This window comes from Anolis sagrei, chromosome 1, assembly GCF_037176765.1.
Source record: "Anolis sagrei isolate rAnoSag1 chromosome 1, rAnoSag1.mat, whole genome shotgun sequence".
NCBI lineage: Eukaryota > Metazoa > Chordata > Lepidosauria > Squamata > Dactyloidae > Anolis > Anolis sagrei.
This window is the reverse complement of record NC_090021.1, coordinates 256,066,407-256,093,925: the sequence shown is the minus strand read 5'-3', so window position 1 is coordinate 256,093,925 and position 27,519 is coordinate 256,066,407. Positions and strand designations below refer to the sequence as shown.

Genomic DNA, 27,519 nt, shown 5'->3' with positions numbered 1-27,519 from the left:
TCATATATTTGCATTTTTACAAAACACCTTTAAAATTACTCACTAAATAGTATATTGATAACTTTCATTCCTTTCTTTTAGACTCAGCCTTTGAGGGTTCAACTGATAAGCCGATCTTGGATTGCTGTGCCTGTGGAACAGCTAAATATAGGCTTACCTTCTATGGAAACTGGTCAGAGAAGTCACATCCAAAAGATTATCCACGTGAGTTGTGTTGTTTTTCTGGTGTAGCAGTTATAGACTATCCCATTCCTATAATTCCTTTGTTCTCAAATTTTACATTGATGGGGTGTGTGTGTGTGTGGGGGGGGGGGAGGTAACATTATAGGCCTCTGAAACTTCAGAGAAAGCCAAATGGGGTAATACACCCTGCTGGGTTCAGGAACAAACCTGGTACTGTTTCATTATCTGGGCAGAGGCCACTAGAGGGTGCTAGAGAGAGAGAAGGATAGTCCATTTTCTAGGGGTGGAGGGCAAAGGTTGAAGGAATAAAACAATTTCTCCATGTTTTCCTGTTATTCCCCCACCCATATCCCCATCATGGAAACAATCCTCATTTATGATGAGGGAAGTGGGGAGGGGGAATAACCATTGAAAAGAATGGAAATGGTTTTCCTCCTTCAGTTTCCCCCCTGTAAAATGGACTATCCTTCTCTCTCTAATGCCCCCTAGTGGCCTCTGTCTGGATAATGGAATAGTACCACAAACCCATCTGCCCTCATATTGTCAAACTCTGGCTTCAGTTATCTAGGTCTTTGTCTGTTATATTCACATTATAGTATTAGTATCATCATCCAAAGCATGGAATGTGAGGTGACTTAGTAAAGATAAAATAAGTGTACATAATTAAAAGGTTCAGTTGACATGCTGTTCAATGTTTATTATGTCATAAGCTAGACTTGTACTTTTTGCTATTCACATTTTTTATTGTGGAACTATTGCCACAAACACAAATGCCTGCTAAAATATACCTTTAAAGCAATGCAGCTTTTACAATTGAAGGAACTCTGTAGCTGGAAGCGAGGTGATGATATAGGCATCCCCAAATACATATTACAGCAACGGTTCTCAACCTGGGGGTCGCTGGGCCATTTTCTGGGGGTTGTGAAAGTGCCTTGGTTGACCCCGCCCTCTCCACCTCCTCAAAATGGCTGCCAGCCCATGCCAGGGAAAGAGCCAGGCTTTCCAGGTCAGCTCCTCCATCTTGCACAAGGCCTCCGTTGCCTGCATTGCCCTCCCGCCTGCAGGCAGGGGCGCGAAGCAGGCGAGGGCCCCTTTATGCAAGGCCTTGTGTGAGGCCTCGCTCACCTGCATCACTCTCCCGCTGGCATGCAGGGGCATGGGACAGGCGAGGGGCCCTTTGCACAAGGCCTTGTGCAAAGCCTCCCTCGCCTGTATTGCCCTCCCGCCGGCAGGCAGGGGTGCGGGGCAGGCGAGGGCTCCTTTGCGCAAGGCCTTGTGTGAGGGCTCCATTGCCTGCATTGCCCTCACACCGGCAGGCAGGGGCGTGGGGCAGGCGAGGGCCCCTTCGCGCAAGGCCTCACTCGGCTGCATCACTCTCCTGCCAGCCAGCAGGGGCGCAGGGCAGGCGAGGGTTCCTTCACGCAAGGCCTTGCACGAAGCCTCCCTCACCTGCATTGCTCTCCCACCGGCAGGCAGGGGCGCAGGGCAGGCGAGGGCCCCTTCGCACAAGGCCTCCCTCACCTGCATTGCCCTCCCGGTGGCAGGCAGGGGCGCGGGGCAGGTGAGGGCCCCTTCATGCAAGGCCTCCCTCACTTGCCTTGCTCTCCCGCCGGCAGGCAGGAATGCGGGGGAAGCGAGGGCCCTTTCGCGCAAGTCCTTGCACGAGGCCTCCTTGTCTGCATTGCCCTCCCGCCGGCAGGCAGGGGCACGGGGCAGGCAAGGCTCCCTTCGCTCAAGGCCTTGCATGAGGTCTCCCTCACCTGCATTGCTCTTCTGCCGACAGGCAGGGGCATGGGGCAGGCCAGAGAGGCTTCACACAATGAAAACACATCCTGCATATCACATATTTACATTACAATTTGTAACAGTAGCAAAATTACAGTTATAAAGGAGCAATGAAAATAATTTTATGGTTGGGGGTCACCACGACATGAGGAAACATATTTAAGAGTCACAGTGTTAGAAAGCTTGAGAACCACTGTATTGGAGTTTTTGGATTGTGAATAAGTGCAATGACCACCTGACAAAATGTGTGAAGCAGAGGTGACAGGTGGCTTCCATGTCAGAGTGACATCAGATGCACTGCAGATTTTAGCTGAGCATTAAAAGAGCTAACAAAGGTGTTGATTGCTATCCCCAAAGATGTTCAGCCACTTGGGCTGGATCTACACTGCAGTAAAATGCAGTTTCAAACTGCATTATATGGCAGTGTAAATCCAGCCTTAGGCAGCTCCTTTAAAGTTTAGGTCAAAACCTGGAACAGATTTGCTATGCCACTGACACGAACGCTATGCCCCATCATTGCTGCCCTTTCAGCTTTACAGTTCTTTGCTCAGTTTGTTTGGACTTACTGGTCAGATCTCACAGTTTAAATATTGGCTTCACTAAAATGCCAATGAAGCCAACCAAGTGACCCTGAGTTGTGAGATACCTTTTTTCTCTTTATAAAGATCAACCCAATAGACAACATATTACCAAAGTTTAGGGCCTTTGTGTGTATTTTTTTCTTTAATGTTGCAATGTTCCCATGTAACACCTTAACATTTGTGGCACTAAAACTTTGTACTTCAATTGTTATTTGATACAGTTTACATAGATTTTTTTGTCTCAACTTTATTAAGTTGAATGCTCCCTATTTCAGATATAGAACTGTGCATACTAATAAAAAGTTTATATTGATGTATTAAAATTGTGGTTAGAAATGGCTGCTGTGAGCTAAGGCTGCAGAAGGAATTAAACCAATTGGCTAGTCTCACAACTGAGATTGTATAGGCAATGTAGATACAAAATAATGTTTTGATGCAAAATGTCTGTCAAATTTATGTTCTGGACCTCTTGGCTGCACCGACGAGTCATATAAATAGATTGAAATTAGTTTGCTACTTCATTGGCATTTTTCTTAATTGTGTGGGCGTCTTCTGCTGTTTGTTTGCATGCTATTTGGGACAATGAAGAAATATGAAATCCATATGAATGTATCACTTTTATTAAGCTTGTCAAGATGGTAGAAAAATATATGCTGGCTTCCTAGACCATCTGGAAAATCAAACTTCTTCCAGGCTCCCAGCATTCCTAAAGGTTGCTCGAGGTAAAATCTAAAATTGTCACATTACTGGTTAGAATGGAGGTGAACTGCACACTGCCTATGGGTTGCATGCTGTTTTTCCATCTATTTGTGAAATCTCTAGAGAACCAGCTCTCCCTTGTTTGTTTAACATTTAAAAATGAGAATAATGTTCCTAGAAACCTCCAGGCAGTGCAGCTTATCCTAGAATCAAATTAGATATGCCATCCTTGTTTTGAGTGAGAAAGGGGAGTTGAAACCAGAAGTTGACTTCTCACTATTTCTGGATTAAGTTAAAAGGATTGGAAGAATTGTAGCCCAAGGTCTTTTCAAGACTAACAAAAATGATCTTAACTTATCCAGATAAATCAGACTCTTGTTCCTTGTTCATTCTTAGGGAGATATTATGAATCTCAACTTCAAGTCCCATCACTACATTTGATTCTGTATTAACAGTCCAGGGTCACATTGATTTGAAGGTAGACTGGTTGGACCCATGTAGAAACAAAGTGCATGTTTTCAGTCCAACAGTCAAGAAGATATCACAAGAACCATTTTGAAGGGAAGACCTATGTGCACATATTGCCAAGTTTTAAGGGAGAAGAATTCATAACACAATAGAGCTGTCATTGTGCTAAAGAACATTCCAATTCCATTCAATTAGCCATGTTGAGTATCATATTCAAATTGGTGTGATACATAGCAAATCACTAGCAAATCACATGTTGTCTGAATGCCCAATCACTGTCTCCCAAAGAAGTAAATCTACTCTCAATTCAAGAACTGAAAATGGAATGTTGGTGGTCAAGAAAAGAGATTTAAAGATTGGCTCAAAGCTAACTTTAACAAATGTAGCATAGACACCGAGAACTGGGAAGCCCTAGGCCTTGAGCAGTGTTAACTGCAGGCCAGCTGTTTTTAACAGTGCTGTGAAATTTGAAGAGGCATGAATAGAGGGCGAAAAGGAGAAACATGTCAAGAGGAAGGGACATCAAGCCAGCCCTGACTGGAACCACCTTCCATCTGGAAACCAATGTCCTCACTGTGGAAGAACATGCAGATTAAGAATAGGTCTCTACAGTCACCTATGGACTCACTATCAAAACCTTACACTTGGAAGGCAATCATGATGCCAATGATGACAACGTGACCAGAATTGAGCAAATGGATCCCATGGTGGCATGCCATTCAAGCTAAACCTTTTTCTTTCAAAGCAAAGCCTTTCAGATTCCTCTTAAGATGTGCCTCCTAAATAGTATATATCAAGATTCCTAAGAATGTTGCCATGGAAGTTAAAGTGGATTCATAGTGCTATAATTTTGTAGTGTGACATGGCTCTTGTTTTATACTGGATTGTAAGACACCCCCCCCCCACACACACACACACACCTTTTTCTCTTCCTCTCAGTTCTTGTGGGTTTTTTCGGGCTATATGGCCATGTTCTAGAGTTAATGCCTCTAGAACATGGCCATATAGCCCGAAAAAACCCACAAGAACTGAGTGATTCCAGCCATGAAAGCCTTCGACAATACTTTTTCTCTTTTCTTACATTGAAACATTGAAGCCTGAGCAAATTTCTCATGGTAGTTTCTTTCTAAAGTAGATGTGTTTTTTGAGAATGCATTTTTCATTGACTTAATTTTTGAATGCCTTCATTTTTAGTCAGGCATACTTTTCAAATGTCTTCCTAACTTTTGTGCACAATCTTTTCTGCTCACTTACATCACATGTTTCAGAAAATATATACTGTTTTGCTTTGGCCCTTTGCCAGTCACAGGAAGTGTGAAATGGCTGTTTCTATTTTTGCAAACCCAACTAATTTCATTTCTGTTCCTAGTCACAGTCCATTTCTCTTTCAGCAATGTTATCTAAACAGACAGAATTTGGAAAAGAAATGTTTGATAAAAATCTAGACAACAGCTGAATTAAATGAGACTTACTCCCAAACAAATGTGAAATGGTCGAAAAAAATAGTACAGAGGATTGCTTTTTCAGTTAGTACAAATATACTGAGCCATATATAAGAGAAAAGAAGGGATGTTAGATTCATTGTAGGAAATATGGGTTCAAAAATCATAGTTAGCCAGACATTAAGCCTGAAAAAGTGATATCCTTCCTTCTTAAATATGAAATTGAGTATGGCTTGTAGCACAGTATGAATGAGATACCCATACCAAAGCTCTTGGTATATGCAAGACCTGTGAGACTTACAAATAATTGTGTAAATATCATGGTCATTTTTACCCAATTGTCAAATAATAAGGAAAGGATTGTTACATTTTATGGCAGTGCTATAAAACACACTAGAAAATACAACCATTTTTCTTGACCTGCCTGCATTCCCATAGAAACTTACTTCATAAATATGAACATTTCTGAGTACTAGTCCCATCTTAAGAAGAATTATTCACTTTGTTTTATTGTCGTCCAGAAATGGGATTTTTGCCAGAACTTTTGACATTAATGGAGACAGCTCTGACCCCTGCAAAACAACCAGCAGCAAATTGTAACTATAAATTCCTAGGAGGCTCGAAAGCTTTTCCTCCCATCCACCTGGCCTGGATTTTAAAAATGAAAAGTACCTGTCAAAACTGCTGTTTATTATGCAGAGGCTATGAAACTGTTCAATGAAACAAAACCTTACTGACTTTGGACTGTGGAGAATCATGGAGCATTTGTCTTCGTAAGACTGGAGAAATGTCCCTAACAGGGTCCTGGCTGGCAGCCTGACTTCTATAAATTTACCACTTCTAATTATGCATCAAACTCTTATCTTCATTGCTGTGTTAACGTTCAAAGTTTTTTTTCCATTTGATAGAATTAGTTAAAAGCACCCCAATCTGTCCTTTCTTAATTTCTAACCAGTGCTTGAAAAGACAGATAGAGCTCAATCTAGAACATGTTGTTCTGATGTTCCAAAAGAGCAATTTCATGTGACCCTCCCACTGAGAATAAAATCTGACTAAAAGCACTGGCTTTATTACATTTCTGTAGAAATAAAAAAAAAGCTTTAAAAAAGTTCAACTGTTTTCTTTGGACTGAAAGCTTTAATATGACTAGCTTTATAAATAAGGTATTAACACTTCGACTTGCCCTTCATGTCTCCTTCTAAGGTACATACAAACTTTTATTTTCTAGTATGTCATTCAAAGTGTGCTTCATATATCTCCAGTTTCTATAGCTCATTCTTGGCAGCATCTTTTTCAGAATCCCACACCAGACTTTGAAATAACAAAATATAGCTTGAATTGTAGTTGACTCATATATTAGGAGACATATATGACAGCTTGTGGTGTAATTTCAGTTTATATTCTTGAAATTCTCCTCAGCAATGTATTGAATGGGTCTGAAACAGGCATTTAGTGTCAAAACAGGCTGTCCTTCCTGCTGAGTTGACTGTGAGCTACTTTTGTACTTTGATTTCAGTTTGCAGCATTTGAAGTAAACTGAGAATGATGGGGGGACATGAGAGGAAGAGAGAGAAGCTGGGACATCTTTAAGGGAGTCCACACACTGGTTTGAGAGTAACGTATAGTGTGAACAACAGTATTTACAAAGGGAGCAACTTCACAGTATCCAGAAATGAAGTCAAGTCTGGGTTGCTGTGAGTTTTCCAGGCCCTATGGCCATGTTCCAAAAGCATTCTCTCCTGCTGTTTCACCCACTTATATGGCAGGAGCCCTCAGTGGTTGTGAGGTCTGTTGTAAACTAGGCAAGTGAGGTTTATATATATGTGGAATGTCCAGGGTGAGAGAAAGAACTCTTCTCTGTTTGAGGCAGGTGTGAATGTTACAATTGATGACCTTGATTAGCATTGAATAGCTTTGAAGCTTCAAAACCAGCCTGCCTCCTGCCTGGGGGATCCTTTGTTGGGATGTGTTAGCTGGCCCTGATTGTTTCATGTCTGGAATCCATGTCTGTTTTCTGAGTGTTGTTCTTTATTTACTGTCCTGATTTTAGAGTTTATTTAAAATAATGGTAGCCAGATTTTGTTCATTTTCATGAAGTGAACCAATGGAAACTCCACCACAGACATCGGAAGAGCTGCAAGACCAAGAAAAAGCCATGAGAGTAAATACAGAGACCCACCCACGGGAAAAGCATTCTTACCATGCATCAAGGGAACCACTGACTGCATAGGGAAGCTGATGAAGAAACACAACCTACAAACTATCTACAGACCCACCAAGAAAATCCAACAAATGCTACGTTCAGCAAAGGAGAAGAGGGATTCTCTAATCTCTGAAGGAGTCTACCGTATACCATGCAGCTGTGGACAAGTCTACATAAGGACTACCAAATGCAACACCTAAACATGAATCAAGGAACATGACCATACAACCCAGAAAGCTCACAGCAACCCTGTGATTCCGGCTATGAAAGCCTTTGATAACACGTTGAAGTCAAATCTGCTCCCCTTTCCTGGATATACACCTCTGCCCTCATGGTGTTGATAAAACGAATGCTTGCTTAATGAATGCACATGTATCTAGAAAAAAAAAGAAAACAAAATGCATGTGTTTTAGGGATTCAACTATTACAATTTTTCTTCTCCCTGACAGGAACAGATGTCTCAAGTCATGGACACACTCTATCAAAAAAATGGCTGACTTTGGGGAGGGGAGTAATTTGGCATTTTTGTGAAAATTTATTTCTGCTGAATTTGGTTTTATGGAATGATCACAACATTAGTTGCAGAAAACAGCGTGAGATGCCAACAAAATGAACAGCTTTCCAATACAAATTTGTATATATACGTGCATATGTGGGTATACACACATATACACAAATGATGTTTTAGTTCAAACAAGTCTTAAAGTGTGAAACATCATAAAAGACAAACACACAAGATTGATCATCAGGGAGAAATATGCCAAGATTTACATTGCTATTGTGTTTTAACAATCACTGTTGTATGCTGCTGAATTTTACAGAAATCGATAGAGGGCATCTGCAGCCTACAAAACCATGTATTGCTGATCTTGATGTAAAGCCATGAAAATGTATGATAGGTTGTGGTGCAGTCCTAATATACATAGCAAATTAGATTCGATTGAACTCAGTGGAATTTGCTTTCAAGTAAATATAATATGCTTAGGATCAGGATTCACCTTTGTTATTATAATAAATGAAGCAAATTTATTGCCCTCCTCAGCATTTTACAGGAACTGCCTGATTCATGACCTAGTTACCTGGAGTGAAATTGATTTAGTAGGCAACTGAAAAAGGCCGTTATCATTAGTGCCATTTTACATACAGGAATAAAATCTGAGAAACAACTTCTTATACTTCACAGGTGACAGCCAATATAAGTATGGCTGAATAAAAGAAAATGTTCAGGCCAAATAAAAATATAGAGACATGTGAACATGTAAAACTAATATTTTAAGCAGAGAAACCCTTGAATTTATGACTTGATTTGAGGAAAGTTTGAAAAAGTAAAAATCCAAATTGATGAATGCAACATTGCTGTAGCCTGCTCATCACTTGAATAACAATAAATATTAAATGATGCACTATTCTAAACTCAAATCTCTTATCAGGCCTGCTCAAATGACATCTTTCTCTCCTATTCAATGTATGAATTCTGCTGAATTCACATAAATCAGGCCAAATCTTAGTTTCCCAATAACATGATGCTCTTGAGCCAATTGTTGTTTTTTAGTTTAACTCGGGGCTTGTTTGCACCAGCCCTTTGCACCAAATTAGACCAGATGTTGAAGTTAAATGTCCAGATGATGTCAATGTATTTCCAGACCTTAATATGGGGTAAGCCAGGTTAACCCAGTTTAATCTTTTGTTAAGCAAAACTGGGGAATGTTCCAGATTTTCAGTGAAACTCCAGACAGCATGGCTGACTGCAAACCAAACCAATCTGCTGTCTACATGTGCTGGTGCCATGATCTCCTTTTACCTGTGCTTGGAAAAGGAAATGGATTGGTTCCATGCCATTCCCTTGTCATTGCAGCAAACAGCCACGAGCTCTGGAGAACTCCTGGGCATCTCTGGTCATCTTTGCTAACATCTGCAAAGGATGTCTGTGATGACTAGGTGCTGTCCCAGAGATCAATGGCCATCCAGCAGCAGCCATAGGAACAGCAAAGGTAAAGTAATGGTTCAGTGCTGTTAAAGAGGAATCCACATGGTCTGGTTTAACATCATTGGACCATGTGGGCTCCACCTCTCTGCCACTGTGGGATGAACTCAGAGATTGTAGCATTGGAGTGCCCAAGATTTTTACTGTAGGTACAAATGAGCCCTTATTTTACAGGATTGATCTTATAAAGGAATTGGAACGAGGTAGGGAAAATATATACTTCAGTTCCACGAAATATGATTATCGTAAAGCAATTTATGTTCTCCTATGGCATTTTAGAGTGTGCTATGCACATGTAGCTGTGTGTAAGTCCTGTTGATTTAATTGGGAATTCTCAGTTAAGATGTGTATGATTTCATAGCTTATATAATGGTGCAGAATTAAAAAGGACCCCTCAAAGTTACTAGGCAGTAAAATCTCCCTTAGTGTTCAACCACTTGAAACTACAGTTTCTTTCTCATGGCACTGTGCAGCCTTGGCATACAGAGAGGATTTGTATCTAAAGGAAGGTGTTCGGAAAAGAAAACCAGCAAGTCTACGCTTTCAAATTTAATAGTTATGAAAATCATAAAAACAAATAAAAATCATAACTAAAGGGAGAAAAATATTCATATTAGGGATGCTTTTCAGGAATACCGATCCTTTTGAGAAATTAGAGATAGAGGGGATCAGTGTCTCTATGAGAAAGAGACCAAGAGAGCACGTGGTGCACAATTCCAAGGGTGCTGTTATTCTTTTATTTTTTTAAAAAAATTTTTAATTGTTTTTCTATTATAAAAGCAAACATACAAACATATCGTTCACATCTAACACATACAATACATTACAATACAATAAATACCAAGGGTGCTGTTATTCAAAGGACACCTCATTCAAAGGACATCTCATCAAACCTCTCTTAACAGGCAGAGCTCTCCCCTTCCCCAATTTTTACAAATTGTTTCAGAAGTTTTTACATTTTTAATATAGAAGAGATTGCAGCAGTCTGCATTTTCCAGAGCCCACTAGGAAAGGCAGTTTCCTTCCCCTCCTTGCTGAGAGAGCAATGAAGGGGAGAGGAAACTACTTTTGTACTTTGGCATGGGTTTCACCAACTGAAGGAAGGATATGAAATGAGGAGAGAGAAACTAGGAAATTTTAAAACATGCTGAGAGAGCGGGTCATCCTTGCTACACCAGGACCATTGCATCCTCTGCTGGGATCACACCCAAGCAATACATGGATTGCCATGCGCATAGCTCATGCTTTTAGCAATATAATACTTCAGTGAGGCTATCTGCATGTTATGTAGATCATAGAAGCAAAAATACATTGACAAAAAGGGATAAATGAGTGATATACATATAAGCTGTAGTCCAGCATATTCTACACTTCTTTGTTGCTTTGCTTAATGCTTTGTTGCCATTTGATAATGTAGATAGGGTCATTTCTTCCTTGTGGATGCGCTCATTTGTTGTGCTCATTTGTTTCCAAGATCTTTCATAAACTTCTACATGTACAGTAACCTTTCCCTTTGTTTTCTGTATTTATTTTGTTTTGTTCAGTGATGTTTTGATAATGGAGTTTCATTTCATTTGTGATCTCTTTAAACAAATTCTTTTTTCCTTCTTTCCTTGCTCCCGTCTTTGTCAATTCTGTGTTTCACCTTAGGCTGTTTCTGTTTGCATTTCTTTGCTTTGCATATCCAGCATCTCTGGTTCTTCCCTATGTTTATTCAAGTACACTTATTCTAATGTTTCTACTTGCTTTCTCCTTGAATAACTTTTTTCTCTTTCCTCATCCTAATAAAAGAGGGAACATCCTTCATTTTCCCCATTTATTTCTCATGTACATTTTGAATTTTCTGAGCAAGCCTCCTTTATACTAAAAGATTTTGGCCCAGTTTGGGAGAGAATGAAACATTTGTTTCTGATTCCAGACCTGCAGGGATAGCGAGACAGCTGCTGAACACTAATAGCACTAGTTCACTTTGTAATTGCTGACCCAAGCACAAGGCACAAGCAACAAAAGAAACACGAAGCTGAACTTCCCAAGCACCTTCAAGTATTATGGAATAAAAAACAAGTGGGCACAAAGAAAGCAAGGTGACCTGGATTGCTCTACTGGAATTTAGAAAAATGGCTATTTGCACTACAACTGCCAGCAACCCTTGTCAGCATGATCACAATGGCCATGTTGGTTGTGGGCTGTCAGCATTTGTTATCCCAAAATGTAATGTTTCCAAGCTGTATTCTGTAGTGGGCACTCACATTTTGGAATAAATTTCTTGGTTAATATATCTGTCTCATGGAGGCTTTCCTTTGATAAACATAAGTTAATACTTGAGTTCACAGGGAATACAAGGTGCTGTTGGCTATATTTCAAAGAAAGGCAATGGCCACTTCAGAGTACTTATGAAATTTGTGGGGTTGACATAAATTGACATGTGGTTTGAAGATATGCACACACTACACGAAATCTTGTTGGTAATCACAAATTGAGCAGACCTATTGAGTCGAAGTTTACATGGTGAATAAACAGTTTCCATTGATTCAATGGTTAGGCTATAGTTGGAACTAACATTCAGATTTATGCCATAGCCAGTTAAATGTCTTTCAGACTGAGTATAGATTCAGGGATAATTTCCAGCTAAAAAGCTGTACACCCTGTACTTTTTTGATATGTTTCATGTTAGGACAAAAATGTGTTGAACAGCCTCACATGAAAAACCCACTGGATACATTTAAAACACTCAGAAAAAAACACTTTCATCAGCATGGATATGCATTTGCTTCTGTGTCCCTTTGAAATGAACACACAAAAATACAAGCATTTTTCCCCTCTGGAAAAAGTGCTTGCCTGAATTGAACTTTCGATGCTGTAGTTCACTGTAGTTTAAATTCATTGTTGTTTCAACATCACTGCATTTATTCCTATTTTGTTTCACATTAATTGTTGGCGCATTCATTTTATTTTTGTTTTCAATTGCAATACCTAATAAATACATTTTGAGATAGCTTTAATAAACAAGAACCATACTCAGAAATATGTTAATAGAACAGACAATCCAGTATCATTCTAGAAGTTCTGAAGTCATGGCCCCAATGTCTGATTCCCCAACATTTTCTTTTGCTTTCCTGGAGATGTTTATATTTTCATATTTTATCCTTTACAATAATGTGTAGGATTTTTTTTTTTAAAAAAATCAACACGTGCAGTACTCCCTGGAAGACCAAAAACATAAACAAGAAGAAAGGAAAGAAAAGGAAAGGAAAATCACATTTTTCTTAAGATGGAATTTAAAATAATTTAAATAGGATTAAGATAAAATATTAGTTTAGAAAAGAAATAACCATATTATTAAAAATACGTAAAACAGTTAAAACATATTTAAAACATTTACAATAAAATGTCAAGTATATAGTATACCATTTTGCACATACACTGCTGGTTCATAGTTAAAATTCAAAGACCTGTCTGAATGAAAATGTGCTGGCAGAAAGAGAGCAGGGAGAGGGCCATGAAAAGAGGATCCATAACCTGGAAGAAGCAACCAAGAAGGTTTTTCTCATGTCCTCACCAAACACACCTATGAAGGGGATAGGACCTAGAAAAACCTATCTTGCACGTTTGCAATATAAATGAACTCATAAAAAGGTAATTCTTATTTAAAGCCAAGAGTGAACAATGATACCTGTTCACATTTTTCTTTGTGATGCTTTCTGACTTAGCAGAAACAGGTGGAGCAGAAGCACCTTAAAAAATAAATAAGACAGTAGTAAATGGATGAAAATGAAATTCTGAAATACTGTGTGGACCTTACTGTGACAAATGATCATTGGAAGAGGAAAGGAGAGACACAAGGAAGGGAGAGAAACGTGGCGTATTTCAGAATAGGGTTAGACACAAACTCATGCATATGTAGGTACAGTCAAAACCAAAATAATAGAAAACTCTCAACACATTAAGATAGTCTGATTGAGCTCTTAGATCCCTTTCCATTTTCTGTGTGTCTGTCCATCTAGGCATTCTTTCTCTTTGTGTGTATGTGTACTCTTTCTTTTTCCATCATCCATTTTTCGATTCTTTTACATGTTTTCTTTATTATGTTTTCTCTATTCTCATCGTATTTAGTATGTGTACTCTTCTCTCTCTTTTTTTCTGATTGCCTTCCTTTGCCATATGTAACGTTATTTCAATAAAATGCAGTGGAAGAGAATTAATTGGTTGATACACCTAAAGGGTAGTATTTAAACGAAACTGCTGTCAATAGAAACTAACATCAGTCCAGTTACTTCCCAAGGAGTACCTTCAGAAGATGGCCTATAAATAGAAAAGAAGCAACTACGTCTGTTTTCAATGGAAAATAGTACTACAGAAGCAAAGGCCACTGTGGCAGTAAATTATATCTTGTGGGATAACATTTAACAGATTCTTTATCTTTTTTTTGGTAAAGGACGAGCCAACCACTGGTCTGCGATCATCGGTGGATCTCATTCAAAGAACTACGTGCTTTGGGAATATGGAGGATATGCAAGTGAAGGAGTTAAGCAAGTTGCGGAGCTGGGATCACCTGTAAAAATGGAAGAAGAAATTCGGCAACAGGTAATTGCAGTACAATCAATTAAAAAAATTAAAAGTCCATGTCTTACATGAAAACATTTAATGAAACAGATTTGACAGCTTTTGTTACTCTGTTTCTCAGTCTCTGTTTTAACAAACCTTTAAATTTTTCCTGAATAATGATTTTGAGATTTAGTCCTCTAATTGAAGATTCACTAAAGGCCACATTTGATTCACTCCCTTCTTAATGAAACATTGAACCATAGACTTTGTCAGTAGATGTGACTTGGGAATTTTCTGCATAGCATCCTTAACATTTCATTTTCATTGAAATCAATGTTAACTTAATATGCAGGTGGTGTACAGCATCTGTAAATGATCTAAAGCTTCTGAGATCAATGGAGGCTTACTGTGTAATTGTGCCACACCATTTGCAAAATATGCAGCTGGAAATTAGTATGGCATATGAATTCCCACACTTTACACCATCCTGCATTGAAGTGAAGTCAGATTTCTGAGTGGAAATAAAATTGCAGTTCTACAAATAGATCTTAAATACTTGTAGACATACTGCATAAACTTGGTTCTTGAAAAAGAATCAATATCGTAGTCTCAAACTCTTATATAAGTTCCTTCTAACATATATAGTGTTAACTACAGAAGAATGGCTGTATGTGGAAACAAATTAAGTGTTATATGTGGCAAAAGAGCCAAATGAGTCATATTATTTTGGAAAAAATGGAAGGTGTAGTAGCTGTATGCTGGTACACCAAGAAGAGAGATTTATATTAATGATGTCTGGACTGGAACTTCCTCTTGTTGTTGGGTTACTTCAAGTCGATGACATTGAAGATGCTGACATGATCCTTAGTTCAGTCCTTGATGTATTGGTGAGCAAGGGGTGAAGCTTGTGTTTAAAGTGTTTTGCGTGTTTTCTTAATGGAGATTGCAGTCACAGTTCCAGAGATTGAAAAAGTTATCTCTAGAAATATAATTATTGCCTTAAATTCAGTTATTAGTCTCAACCAGATTAGATCAATTGAATCTATGGAACGAGTTTAAATGTTGGCTTTGGAATTTTGAAAGTTGTCTTCCCTTGATTCCAGATAAAAATTCTGGGATTTGTAGATCTTCAAGAAATTTTTCCAAGCTCTCCCCAGTTTAGCCCAGTTTGTAAGGAGAATCAGTGTGAAATGGAATTCTGTTAAATGATTAGGTCTGGGCAGTTTTTACAAGCTTGGCTCCCATTATTACTTTAAACTCATGCTTCCAGTTTGAGAAGTTTGCAGTCTGCATTTCTTTTAAGTTCATTCTGGACCTCATAGATTGAGGAATCTGTCAGATTTTATTTTTCACTTGGCCTTTCCATGCTGTGATTGTGAATTGCTTATATACCAAGTTTCATGTTTTTTTCTTATGCCTACTAATCAATTTTAAAACCAGGCAAATGCAACATTAAATTGCACAATTACATTATCTTCCTCAGCTTTGGTGGTGCTTTTTGTTTTTGTTCTTATCAACTTTATTTACATCTCAATTATTAAAGCCATAGTGATATAATTGTATAGTATGAAAAGGTCTTCAAGTTCAGAGTGTGATTCTTTTTTGGGAAAATGCTGTGAAGATCTATATATTTTTTCTTTCTTTATCTCAGGCCAGCTAGTTTAGGGCACATGGAAGTTACACCTTCATATTCTCACCACTGTGGTGGATAAGGTCCAGGTTATTTGGCTGACTGCATCTCCTTGTACGAACCTGCCCAGGCCCTGGGGTCTTCAGGAGAGACCCTTCTCTCAGTCTGACCTCCATCCCAAGCTCAGTTGGTGGGAATGAGAGAGTGGGTCTTCCTCCTCAGTGGTTGCCCCTCGACTCTTGAACTCCCTGCAAAAGGAAGCTAGAATGGCTCCCTCCCTGCTGCCTGTCTAGCAGCAGGCTAAAACCTTTTTATTAAGATAGGTTTTTAAAGAAGAAGGGGATGCTGTGGTTTTTTTTAGCTTTGAATATGTTTTTATGGATTTTAACTGTGATTTTTAAAATACCATTGATATTTAATTCTTTTTAGTGTTTGTATTTTTGTAGATTTTTAATTGTATTGAAATGCTTTTAATGTAAGCTGCTTTAAGTCTCCTTGTGAAGAGAAAATGAGTATTTATTAACATAATAATAATAATAATAATAATAATAATGGAAGACACATTTGGGTGATTCTTTCATCTCAAAATGTAGTAGGAAAAATATGAGCTTAAGCTATATCGTCACCATTGTCTATTGTTCAAAATGTGTGTTAGGAACTATGTCCCTTTTTTTCTGGATAGCAAGATAAAATCTCCCATGTGTAAGAAGCCTACATTCAGGAATGGCTTTCTTGTGTATATTATACTGACAGAAGTAAAGAAAGATATCAGGGAAGTATTTCACTGTGCTGTAGAAAAAAATAAAAACAAGGGCTGTGGAGTCTGCCACATGAACTGGCAAAATGGGGCAATGCATATGGCACTGCTTACCCCCCCCCCTTCCCAGAGCTAAATTCTAATATTCGACATGCGTATGTGGCTTTCCTTATCTTCAAGAAGGGTTCTCCCTGTGATTCAAGCAGAAGAAAGTTTGTATCCAGGAGTATTCCCTCAGGCAATACTAAGGTTTTGTGCTAAATGTGTCCTGAGCTAATACTTTCTGGCGTGAATTTAAATGGGAATTCATTTTCATATATCAAATGTGAAATAAATCCCATCATCTTTTCTTTCCCCTCACCATCTGCTGGACTTTCCTCTGCTGCTTTCCTGCCCTAATCACATCAAACACAAAGTGAGAAAGCAGAAGGCTAACTGAAGACTGTGATACCCCTGCTGTTGAAAAAATATGTGGAAGGATGGCCAAGGAAGGAGTAGTAGCGAGGATGGTGGTGCAGAAAGGATGAGGGATACATATAGGGAGGGCAGCAATAATGGGGACTGACTGTTCTCCAAATACAGTATGCCTCTCATTTTCAGCTGGCTGAAGCTGTGGATTCAACTTAATGACATTAAAGTACCCAAATTCCAGATCCCAACCTACCACAAAGTGGAGCTGAATGAGAGATTCCTGGAAAGGTGTTCTCTATTCAAATTTTGTAAGGTCTCAAGTTTGATTCCTATATTAATTTCCATGGGAGGCATACTATACAGTTGTTTAGAGAATTTAGCAAAAGAGACAATATGGGCAAATGAAACTGCAAATATAGGTTCTGTGGTCACAGGGGGCCTTATTATATATTTATTTTTTCAGGTAGCAACAGTCTCCAAGGTTGCTCAACCCTGTGTTACAAAAAAGTGCATTCAAAAATGTTTATATTAGGCCAAAACACATGTAAGAATTTGCACATTAGGAAAAATGCTTCCTCCCACTGAACAAAAGCCATACACTTTCACACCCTTTCTTTAAAGAAAGAACTTTTAAATGAATGGAGGTAGAAATGGGAGGGAACAAACTCAGGGCTGGAAAAGGAGGGAGTGATAAAAACTGCAATTGAGAAATTTCACAGCCTTAGTCAAAAAGGGATTTAAATCTTTGCCCATTCAAAGGAATTAAGTCAAAGCACTACATTTTTCAGTTTACAAAAATAAATTCTAGGTATGTTTTTCAGGAGTTGAAGCTACTGTGAAACCAAATGAATTTTGTACAATTTTGAGTCTAGTTTCACTCTGATTTGTGAGAAATTCAGATATTTTGTAAATGTGGAAGATTTTTATTTCATTTTTACACCGGGGTCTTATGAATGCTCTGATATGTTGCTTTCTGCTACAGACCACAACTCATTGTGTCTTGGAATTAATTTAAAATATGGAGTAAATAGGAAGCAGTACACTGAGGTCTCCTTACCTGTTTGTGATTCATCAGTGGATGCACCCAGATATTTCCAGCAACTTGTGTTTTTTTTAATCTACATCACCTCACACTAAAAATGTTGGACATTTTTCGAGGCTTTTTCAGGCTTCGCCAATCGTACCTGTCCATGGGTTTTACTGCAATTTTCACATGCCTCACAAAATGTGACAGGAATTAATGAGGATCATAGAACTAAAATCTAAAACCTTTGGAGAGCACTAGATTTATGAAGGTCAATGTCTAACTTCTAATAAGGATAGGCTTTAAGAATTTCATTTATATAACCACTGTTTAAAACATTCTGCTCAAATACTTCAGGTCGCTGTCAATAGCTAAATAGAAAAGTAGGTCAATACCAGCTCCAGAGATCTAACCATATCTCCTAGTTAGATGTTTGAAATTTAGCTTTTGAACATCTGTGGCTGAAGAAAAAAGTTGAAGAATGTAAGAGGTCACATCCTGCACTTTTTATCTCACTTATTCTTTGTGTGATTTGACAGTTCTCAGAAGACTAAAATGCAGACATCTACAACCCTAATCCATTTAGTTTTAAAAAGGGAGGGTGGACAATTCTTGAGGAAAACTACAGATGACTTAGCAATAACTTGACCCTCACTTTAGATTTCTGAAATAGAAAGTTTTAAGAGGAAGTGGGAGTGTTAGATAAAGAAAAAGCAGGTGAAATGCCAGCATAAAGTTCAGTAGAATATATATTCAGTTTTGAACGAGAAAGCTAATATCAAAGTGCTAGCATTAGAAGTGTTTCACTTTTATCTCTAGGTCGACTCTCTCTTTACTCTAAATATAATTAATTATTTTTGAAGATCTTTCTACTCAGAGCAGACAGATCATTCAAAAATCATATTTAAAATTTAAATTGGACACTTTATGTTTTTAAATGGTGTGGGTTTCTGTGTGACAGACATCATTACAATCTTAAGCTTTTTCTTTTACAAATGAACAAATAAATCCATATAAAGATGTTGATCTATACTTCCTTCAGCTTTCCAATGGCTTCTAGAACTACAAGTAAAAACATTAAATTAAAGTTTGCTTTTTAGTAAAATCATGAAAAATGGGGAAATTTGTCTCACTTCTGCAGTCAGTTTTTTTCTATTATGTCACAACTATACTAAAGTCATGCAATATAAATAGAGATAATGTTGTTTTTTTGCTGTGAGCTTCCTTTGTAGAGACATTGCAGTGATGATTGTTGTTATTGTTGTGTGCTTTCACTTCTATTCTGTCTTATAGTAACCTTAAGGTGAGTAGGTTTAGGCTGGATCTACAGTGCTATACAATACACTTTGAACTGTAGTGTAGAACCACCAGTGTAGAACTAGCCTGATAATTATTGGTTAAATGTTTAAGTGTAGTATAGCATAAAAACTTCCTATTGAGTGAAGTCTTTCCAGTGAGCATTATATTCTCTACTCCCTGCTACCATGTATCCTCCATATCTTCCCAGGAGTTTTCAAATAATCTCCAGCACAGATGTGAAAGTAGGGGACTGTAGGGAGGGAGAAAGCAAGGAATCCTTGTTACACAGACCAATTCCACTCTTATGAGGTTGGGCATCACCCTGTTCTTTGTAAGAGTAAATAAATAACTGAAGGTCACTTCATACTTTGCAGCAGCTATTTATTGCCTTATCAGCTATCCTCGCATTTTGTCCAATAAGTGAATTGAGTAAGTCAACTTCCAGGAATTAGTATTCTGTGTATTTACAGCTTGTAAATAACTATTATAGCAACCTTTTTTTTGTAAATGGCTTTTCCTTGAAAACTCTAGGACAGTAACAGATTATGATTAGTTTCTAAATACCTACTGTAACATTCCAATTAGCAAGTGCAGAAGCTTGCATTTGTCCCCCTCCTGACATGTGTCTCTGTGTGTCTTTATTGTTGAATAATTAATTACACCTTTCTAGCATAATTACATTAAAAGTCAGCAGAGTAAACAAAGAGTTGGCAGGTTTGGATTCCTGAGATCCTGAATTTTAAGGTGAAAATATTGGCATGGGGAGGAGGAGGGATTAAGGAACAGGGGAAGTGACACAATGAAAATAAATAAAATACTAGAAATAATTGTGTGCTTGTTTGCTTGGACATTATTTACATGGAAGATGAATTGACCCTTTGTATGCTTTATAATTGACCCTTTGTATGCTTTGCGACCCTGGAGAAGGTTAGGTGTGGTAGTCTCCTTGACAGATGCCCTGGACTTAAAATTCTGCTTCTGAATGCCAGATCCGTCAATGGTAAGACATCTGTCATTCAGGACTTGATCCTGGATGAGGTAGCGGATCTGGCATGCATCACCGAGACATGGCTGGATGAGTTGGGGGGAGGGGGTTAACATTACCCAGCTGTGCCCACCAGGTTTCGGTGTGCATCAGCAGGTTAGGTCCTGGGTGGCGGGGGAGGTAGGGTTGCGGTGATCTTTCGGCAGTCCATTGCTCTGATCAGATGCACGATTCCGCAATCTTCAAGGTTCGAGTATGTCTACTTGAAAGTGGGAACCCGAGACAGCCTGGGGATCCTGGTGGTGTACCGTCCACTTCGCGACCCGGCAGTTTCCCTGTCTGAGCTAGCAGATGTGGTCTCAAATTTGGCTTTCATGCCGAGACCACATTGTCAGGTGCAGCTCAGGATTTCATGGTTGCCATGATGACCATGGGACTGACTCAAGTAATATCTGGCCCCACACATCAAGCGGGACACATGTTGGACCTTATTTTTCTTGTGGATGGTGGGACAGTCAGAGCGGAAGAGCAAAACATCCTTCCATTGTCATGGTCTGACAATCATCTTACCAGTTTAAGATTAACCGTACCCGCTAACCTCTGCAGAGGTGGTGGACCCATTAAGATGGTCTGCCCCAGGAGGCTGATGGATCCAGAAGGATTCCTGAGGTCTCTTGGGTATCTTCCTGTCCTGGAGACTGGCAATCCTGTCGATGCCCTTGTTGATTGCTATAATAGCGAGATGTCTAGGGCGATTGACACAATCGCTCCCGAACATCCCCTCTCATTGCGCATAACCACACCAACTCCCTGATTCACCGAGGAGCTGGCTGTGATGAAGCACTGGAGGAGGGGTCTAGAGGGCATCTGGAGGAAATCTCAGAGTGTATCTGACCAAGCATGGGCCGCTATTAGGGCTTATTCCACAGCTTTGCAAGCAGCCAGGAAAACATTCTCGATTGCTCGCATAGCGTCTGCAGCAAATAGACCGTTGGAATTGTTCGGAGTTGTTGGGGAACTCCTTCGACCTTCTGAGTTTGAGGAGCTTCCTGACAACTCGGCAACTTGGTGCAGCGATATCGCATGCCATTTTGCAGGCAAAGTTGCTCAGATACGTCTTGAGCTGGACTCCAGTTTAAATGCAATTGCCAGATGAGGTAACCGAGGAACCTGTCTGTTTGACCTTATGGGATTCTTTCTAACTTGTTCATCCTGATGACGTGGAGGGGATTCTTGGAATTGAGAGGGTGACCACTTGCGCTCTGGATCCTTGCCCTTCCTTGTTAGTTAAACTGGCCAGAGAGGGGTTGTTGGAATGGTTTGTTGCGATAATAAATGCTTTGCTGGGCCAGGGGAAATTTCCATCCTGTCTTAAGCAGGCAGTGGTAAAACCTCTGCTGAAGAAGTCCTCCCTTGACCCAACTATATATGACAACTATAGACCAATTTCCAACCTCCCTTTCCTGGGCAAGGTTCTGGAGTGGGTGGTTGCCTTGCAGCTTCAGGGATTCCTCGATGACACTGATTTTCTGGATCGTTCGCAGTCTGGCTTTAGGCTTGGGTACAGTACCGAGATGGCTTTGGTCGCCTTGGTGGATGACCTCCGCAGGGAACTGGATAGGGGGAGTGTGACCCTGCTGGTTCTCTTGGACATCTCAGCGGCTTTCAATACTATCAACCATGGTATCCTTCTGGGGAGGCTTGTTGGGATGGGTCTCGAGGGCACAGTTCTTCTGTGGCTGGGGGACTCCTGCTCAGACCCCTGGCCATTAACCTGTGGGGTCCCGCAAGGATCCATTCTGTCCCCCATGCTTTTTAACATCTACATGAAACCACTGGGAGAGGTTATCTGGAGTTTTGGAGTGCGGTGCCACCTCTACGCAGATGACACCCAACTCCACTACTCATTTCCATCAGACTCCAAGGAAGCCCCGAGGATACTGGACCAGTGTCTGGCCGCTGTGATGATCTGGATGAGGAGGAACAAGCTGAGGACCAATCCTGACACGACAGAGGTCCTCCAGAACGGTTGCCTGTCTGATCGAGGTATTGGGTGGCAACCTGTGCTGGACGAGGTTGCACTCCCCCTGAAGTCACAGGTCCACAGTTTGGGGGTTCTCCTGGACTCAGCGCTGTTGCTTGATGCACAGGTGTCAATGGTGGCCAGGGGAACCTTCGCACAGTTAAAACTTTGTGCCAACTGCGAGCATACCTCGTGAAGTCTGACTTGACCATGGTGGTCCATGCCTTAGTTACCTCTAGACTGGACTATTGCAATGCTCTCTCTTGAAGACGGCCCGGAAATTACAATTTGTCCAACGGTTGGCAGCCAGATTAATAACTGGGGCAACTTACAGGGAGAGATCAACCCCCCTGTTTAAGGAGCTCCATTGGCTGCTGTTCATCTTCCAGTCCCAATTCAAGATACAGGTTCTTACCTATAAAGCCCTAAACGGTTTGGGACCTGCCTACCTTTGTGACTGTATCTCTCTCCATGAACCAGCGCGTACCCTTCGATCTTCGAACGAGGCCCTCCTTTCGCCTTTGCCAGTCTCTCAGACTCGGCGTGTGGGTACAAGGGAGAGAGCCTTCTCCTCTGTGCCCCCCCCCCCGACTCTGGAATTCACTGCCCATAGAGATTAGGAATGCTCCTACCTTGGAAACTTTTTTAAAGAGTCTTAAGACCTGGCTCTGCTGTCACGCTTTCGAAGAGTAACCACATAATTTTATGCTAGTGCTCCTCCAATGTTCTTGTCCCAGGAGTCCCCCCCACCCCCATACGAAGGTTGGCTTAATTTCCTATCTCTCTATGAGTTCACCCTTACAATTAGTTCTTCCCCCTTATCTCACCTGGGTTTTTAAATCATTTTATGTACATGCGGCCCGCCCTTTGTCTGTCATTATGCTTAGTTCCTATGTTTTGTGTATATTGTTTTATATGCTTTGATGTTTTATATTTTATTGGTATGTTGTTTATTGATTGCAATTTGTATTGTTATATTGTAATTCTTGTTCGGGCTTGGCCCCATGTAAGGTGCTCTGAGTCCCCTTTGGGGAGATGGTTGCGGGGTACAAATAAAGATTATTATTATTATTATAAATGCAAGTTTTATAAATTTAATACTTGACACAGGAGTTTATATAAAGACCCCAAAGAAGGAAGGATACTGTGATTCAAAATTATCTTTCTTTCTCAGTGTTCTTTGAAATGTTTTCTCTATTTTTGGCTTGTATTCACAGAGTAACAGGTGTGACATTGACATTTAAAAAACTCATTGGGTTACCTTATGGAACTTTGTTGATTACAGTAGGAACTATATTTATGAAAGTAAGTGCAGCATTGTTGCAGAAAACATCTTACAATTGAATCTAGTTGGAAATTGAATGCTGGCCAATATTTTAAAATTAAAAAAATCTCTGTACATATATAACTCTATTTGCCAAATTCTGTATCTTAGCCATTTATGTTCCACTAAGACAAATGCTTAACTCACTACTGCCAGTATTTCGTTTCCATAAGGCTTCATCAGTTTAAAAACACATAATAGAAGAAATTGCACTATGAATTTATCATGTAAGTATAGCAGTTACTTTTCACAAGCAATTCAAAGCAGAGAGCATTTGAGACTTATTGTGTGGTTCAAATACAGATCCAGGGTTTTTCCTAAGATAGCATTCAAGCAACTATGCAGACATCATGCCATTTCAAGATGACTTGTTAATTAGAAGAGTTTGAATTGAAGCACAATGTAAAATGTAGTGTTTAGAAGATCACCCTCCAATGTCCCATGTGCACTGAACTGTATTAGCTAAAAAGTCCCCAGTAAGCACAACTGCAACCCAAGTTCCCAAAACAAAACAAAAACAAAACCCAACAACAACCCTCTAAACCAGGCATGGGCACACCTGGAGTGCCTTATTTTGTCCATGCCTGTTCTAAACCTTTGGGCAGTCTCAGTTATTTTCAGTTTTTTCACCTTCCAGGTAGGTGCAACCCACCCATAGTGGGTCTTATTGGGGGAAGTCCATCTGAGCTCAGAGTGGCTTTCTCCTAGGCAACATGGAAACACAATCCTAGGTGTTATCTGAAAAAATATGCTGACATTGGGTTGTGTGAATCTGACTAATGTCAGATGATGAAGTGGACAGTAGTTTCCTGTATGAGGCTATCCTGATGCTACAATTTTAAGGGGAAGAGTTTCCCTGATTCCCACCATTTTCACAGACATATGTGGTAGGAACATAGGAAAGGGCTTTCTCAGTGCCCTAGTGAGGTAAAAATAGGCATTTTAGATACAGTTAGGGCCTATGAAAATTTTAGGACTTGCAAAAACAGGATTAACAAAAAAAATTAACACAAATTGGAAAGAAAAAAAAACAGGTAGCAACAAGCCACATGTAAAAACTGTCAGGCCATCAATGCTAATCACGGTGGCCAATTGAAACATTCACACATAGCTCCAATAGACAAGAGTTCTTTCTCCCACCCTGGACTTTCCACAGATATATAAACCCAATTTTCCTAGCTTCCAACAGACCTCACAACCTCTGAGGATGCCTGCCACAGATGCAGGTGAAACATCAAGAGAGAATTCTTCTAGAACATGGCCATACAGCTCGAAAAACCTACAATAACCCAGCGGTTCCAGCCATGAAAGCCTTCGACAATACAAAATATGATATTTTTGACTTTTGGTTTTTAACTAATATTCATATTTTGAGCTCCACAGAGGTCAATAGGACAGTTTTTGGGAAAAAAAAGTCTGTCTGTCTTTAGTGATACATTGGGGTTAGACAGGGAGTCAAATACAAAGTGCTTACCTCGTAAGAAGAACTTCCTTCTTCATTGTTTTTTCAGTCCCAACAAGCATTGGGAATCAATTGCTAAGGGGGGAAAGCACTTTTTAAGGTGCTGTACTGTTTTTAGTAATATTGTAATACTGTTTTAATATGAACTTTAAAAATGTTATGGCATGTACTTTTATTTTCTGTCTTTTGTAAGCTGCCTTGAGTCTCAGTCCGGAAAGAGAAGGTAGGATCTAAATAAAGGGATAGAGGGAAGGAAGGATGGAATTTTTTTGAAATGTAGTCCCTCTTTGCGATTGTCCCTTTAGCTTACTAGAAAGACCCAAATATTAAGGTAGATATGTTAACCCATATTAATAAACCAGTTAGAGAGCTTTTCGCCTCCATTAGAAGCAAGTCTTTTGCAGAGCTAATCAGTTTTACTTGCCTAATTTAAACTAAACCAGCCTCCAGTACTTTTACTGCAATTTTGTTTATTCATTGCATTAGTTTAGTCCAACTTTGCCAAGATTACTTGGGCTATAATGTTTTAGAAATATAACAATATTACGGACTCCAAGGATCAACTCCTATACCTCCCTACCAATACAGTATATGTGATAAGAGTCCCTGAATTATTGTAGCTTCCACAAAAGTATAACATTTCAACTATATTCCTGCATCCACAGCTTTACAGTATAGAACAGAACTGATAAATAATGCATTTAAGTGCTGTCTATACCAAGCAGGGGTCTAGAGTAGACCTGGATCCAGTATATATCCGCCAGTTCTGCATCTGCCCTGCTGGACTGTCACCTTATCTTCCATGTCATTGCTGCAGTGCCTAGGCAGCCACAGTGCTCCATCTGAGCACCTTGCCAATACAGTCGTCTTTGCCAAACTACAACTCCTATGATCCCATAATGCCTAGGTTCTACATTAGTTATACAGTGCAGATGCATCCCGAGTCTACTTTCTCAGGTGCATGGAGTGAAGTGCCTTGAAACAGATCAGTATAGGCAGACTGTGTGAGAATAGTCATCAAAATGCAAAATTGTAGCAATAAAGTAATAAGTGCAGTTTTAATGATGTTCATTGCGGGACAAAGGGAGGAAGAAAGATTTCCCTAAAGCCAAGATGAGTGACTAACCATGAATTGTGGAAGGACTATTGTAATTATTGTGTAATGCTTGGTGGTAGCCAGAAAGGAGATGAGATAAACTGATCAAGGAGGCCCACATGAGGCTGAGTAACTAGTCCTATAATATGTGTAGTGTGCCAGAAAATCATTGTCTCTGTTTAGCCCAGTGTTGATGATTGGAGTTTGTGGATTTGTTCTGGGTTTTTTCCTCTTTCCAGTCTTCCTTTGTTGTTTTCTTTTTGTTCAAGGATAGGTGTCCTGAGGTGAAAAATAGAATGCCTGGGAAGATTGAAGTGTTCTGCAATAGAACAATGTTGTGTATTCTTGTTCCTAATGCTTGATTTATGTCCATTTGTCCTCTGACACAGATACCGCCCTGTTTGCTCAATGTAGAGTGCTGAAAGGCATTTTTGACAGAGGATAGTATATATCACATTAAAGGATGGGCAACTGAAAGTGTTTTGGTTGATGGTTGATGTGATTAGGTCCTGTGATGACATTTCCTGAGTAGATGTATGGGAGGAGTTGACATCTGGGTTCATTGCAATGCCCATCTCCCAACCAGTGTTGTATGTCCTCCTGTTAGTAACTAATTGTTTGAGATTGGGAGACTGTCAGTAGGTAAGTAAATGGCTGCTACCTGAAGTCTGTGAATGAAGAAGGTTTTACTTTTAACACAGACACTTTACTTTTTAAAATAAATGCTGTGATGTGGAGTTGCATGTATAAGATAGGCTTCAGGAGGCTGTCCTTTCCAATTCTTGCTCTAAGAGGGATGCAATCTGCATAAAGAGGGCTTAGAGATATTTCGTAACAACACATTCAATTTTAGATTCGCTCAAGTAATCAAAGTCTCAATCCTTATTTATTTCCATTTAATTGTGTTGCATCCTCATTCTGGAAGAAAGTTCTGTTTTTTAAATAGCTACTGCAGTTCTGTGAATAAAAGTGCATATTTTATTTTCATAGCTTGTCTTCTAAAAGTGAGAAAGATTTATGACTGATTTTAATCAGCTTTTAATCAGTGTGTGGAGGTGAAGGGTTCACAATTATGTTTTGATTGGAGACCTCTGGGATGGGAAAGGCTACAAAATTGAAAAGTGGATCATCACCTCTTCTCATTGACAGACTTGGCCCTTGTTAGAATCTGAGCTCTTTCCCAATATGATGTCTTTACATGGACAATCATGTGCACTGTGAACTTGGCTTCATGCTATGCTGTCTTATTTGGGAGGAATCAGCATGTCAAGCCACATTCCTTATTAAACTTTTCTTGGCAAATATGGACTGGAGGCTACAGCACAAACAGATTTCTGATACATATATTAGGTTAATTAATGAGCTTCATTTTTGTGGTTCTCACTTACACACAAAGAAAGTCTGGTAAAGAAATCTTGGAAGTGAGTATATCTTGACACTTCTCATCTGCAAACCCTTTCTGTTCAGTTTACCTTTTGTTTTTAGGCAAGTCTGAATTATTTAAAATTAATTGGAAGCAAAATCCGTTTGGCAGAAAGCAGCTGTGGAATTCGAGATGGAATACCGTGAGTGTAATTTATAATCACATTGTAAGAAAAGGAGAAAATGTAGATTAGAA

General features: G+C 39.5%; 1 protein-coding gene across 3 annotated transcripts in view; it reads left to right on the top strand.

Moving 5' to 3' along the window:
• The window catches only part of SPON1 (spondin 1), a 408,791-nt gene that overhangs the window by 120,643 nt on the left and 260,629 nt on the right, over positions 1 to 27,519 (top strand). For all 3 annotated transcript variants that reach the window (XM_067462685.1, XM_067462684.1, XM_060766576.2), the window contains exons 5-6: positions 82 to 204; positions 13,781 to 13,929. In XM_067462685.1, coding sequence (XP_067318786.1) covers positions 82 to 204; positions 13,781 to 13,929 — 272 coding nt within the window. The remainder of the gene's footprint in view (positions 1 to 81; positions 205 to 13,780; positions 13,930 to 27,519) is intronic.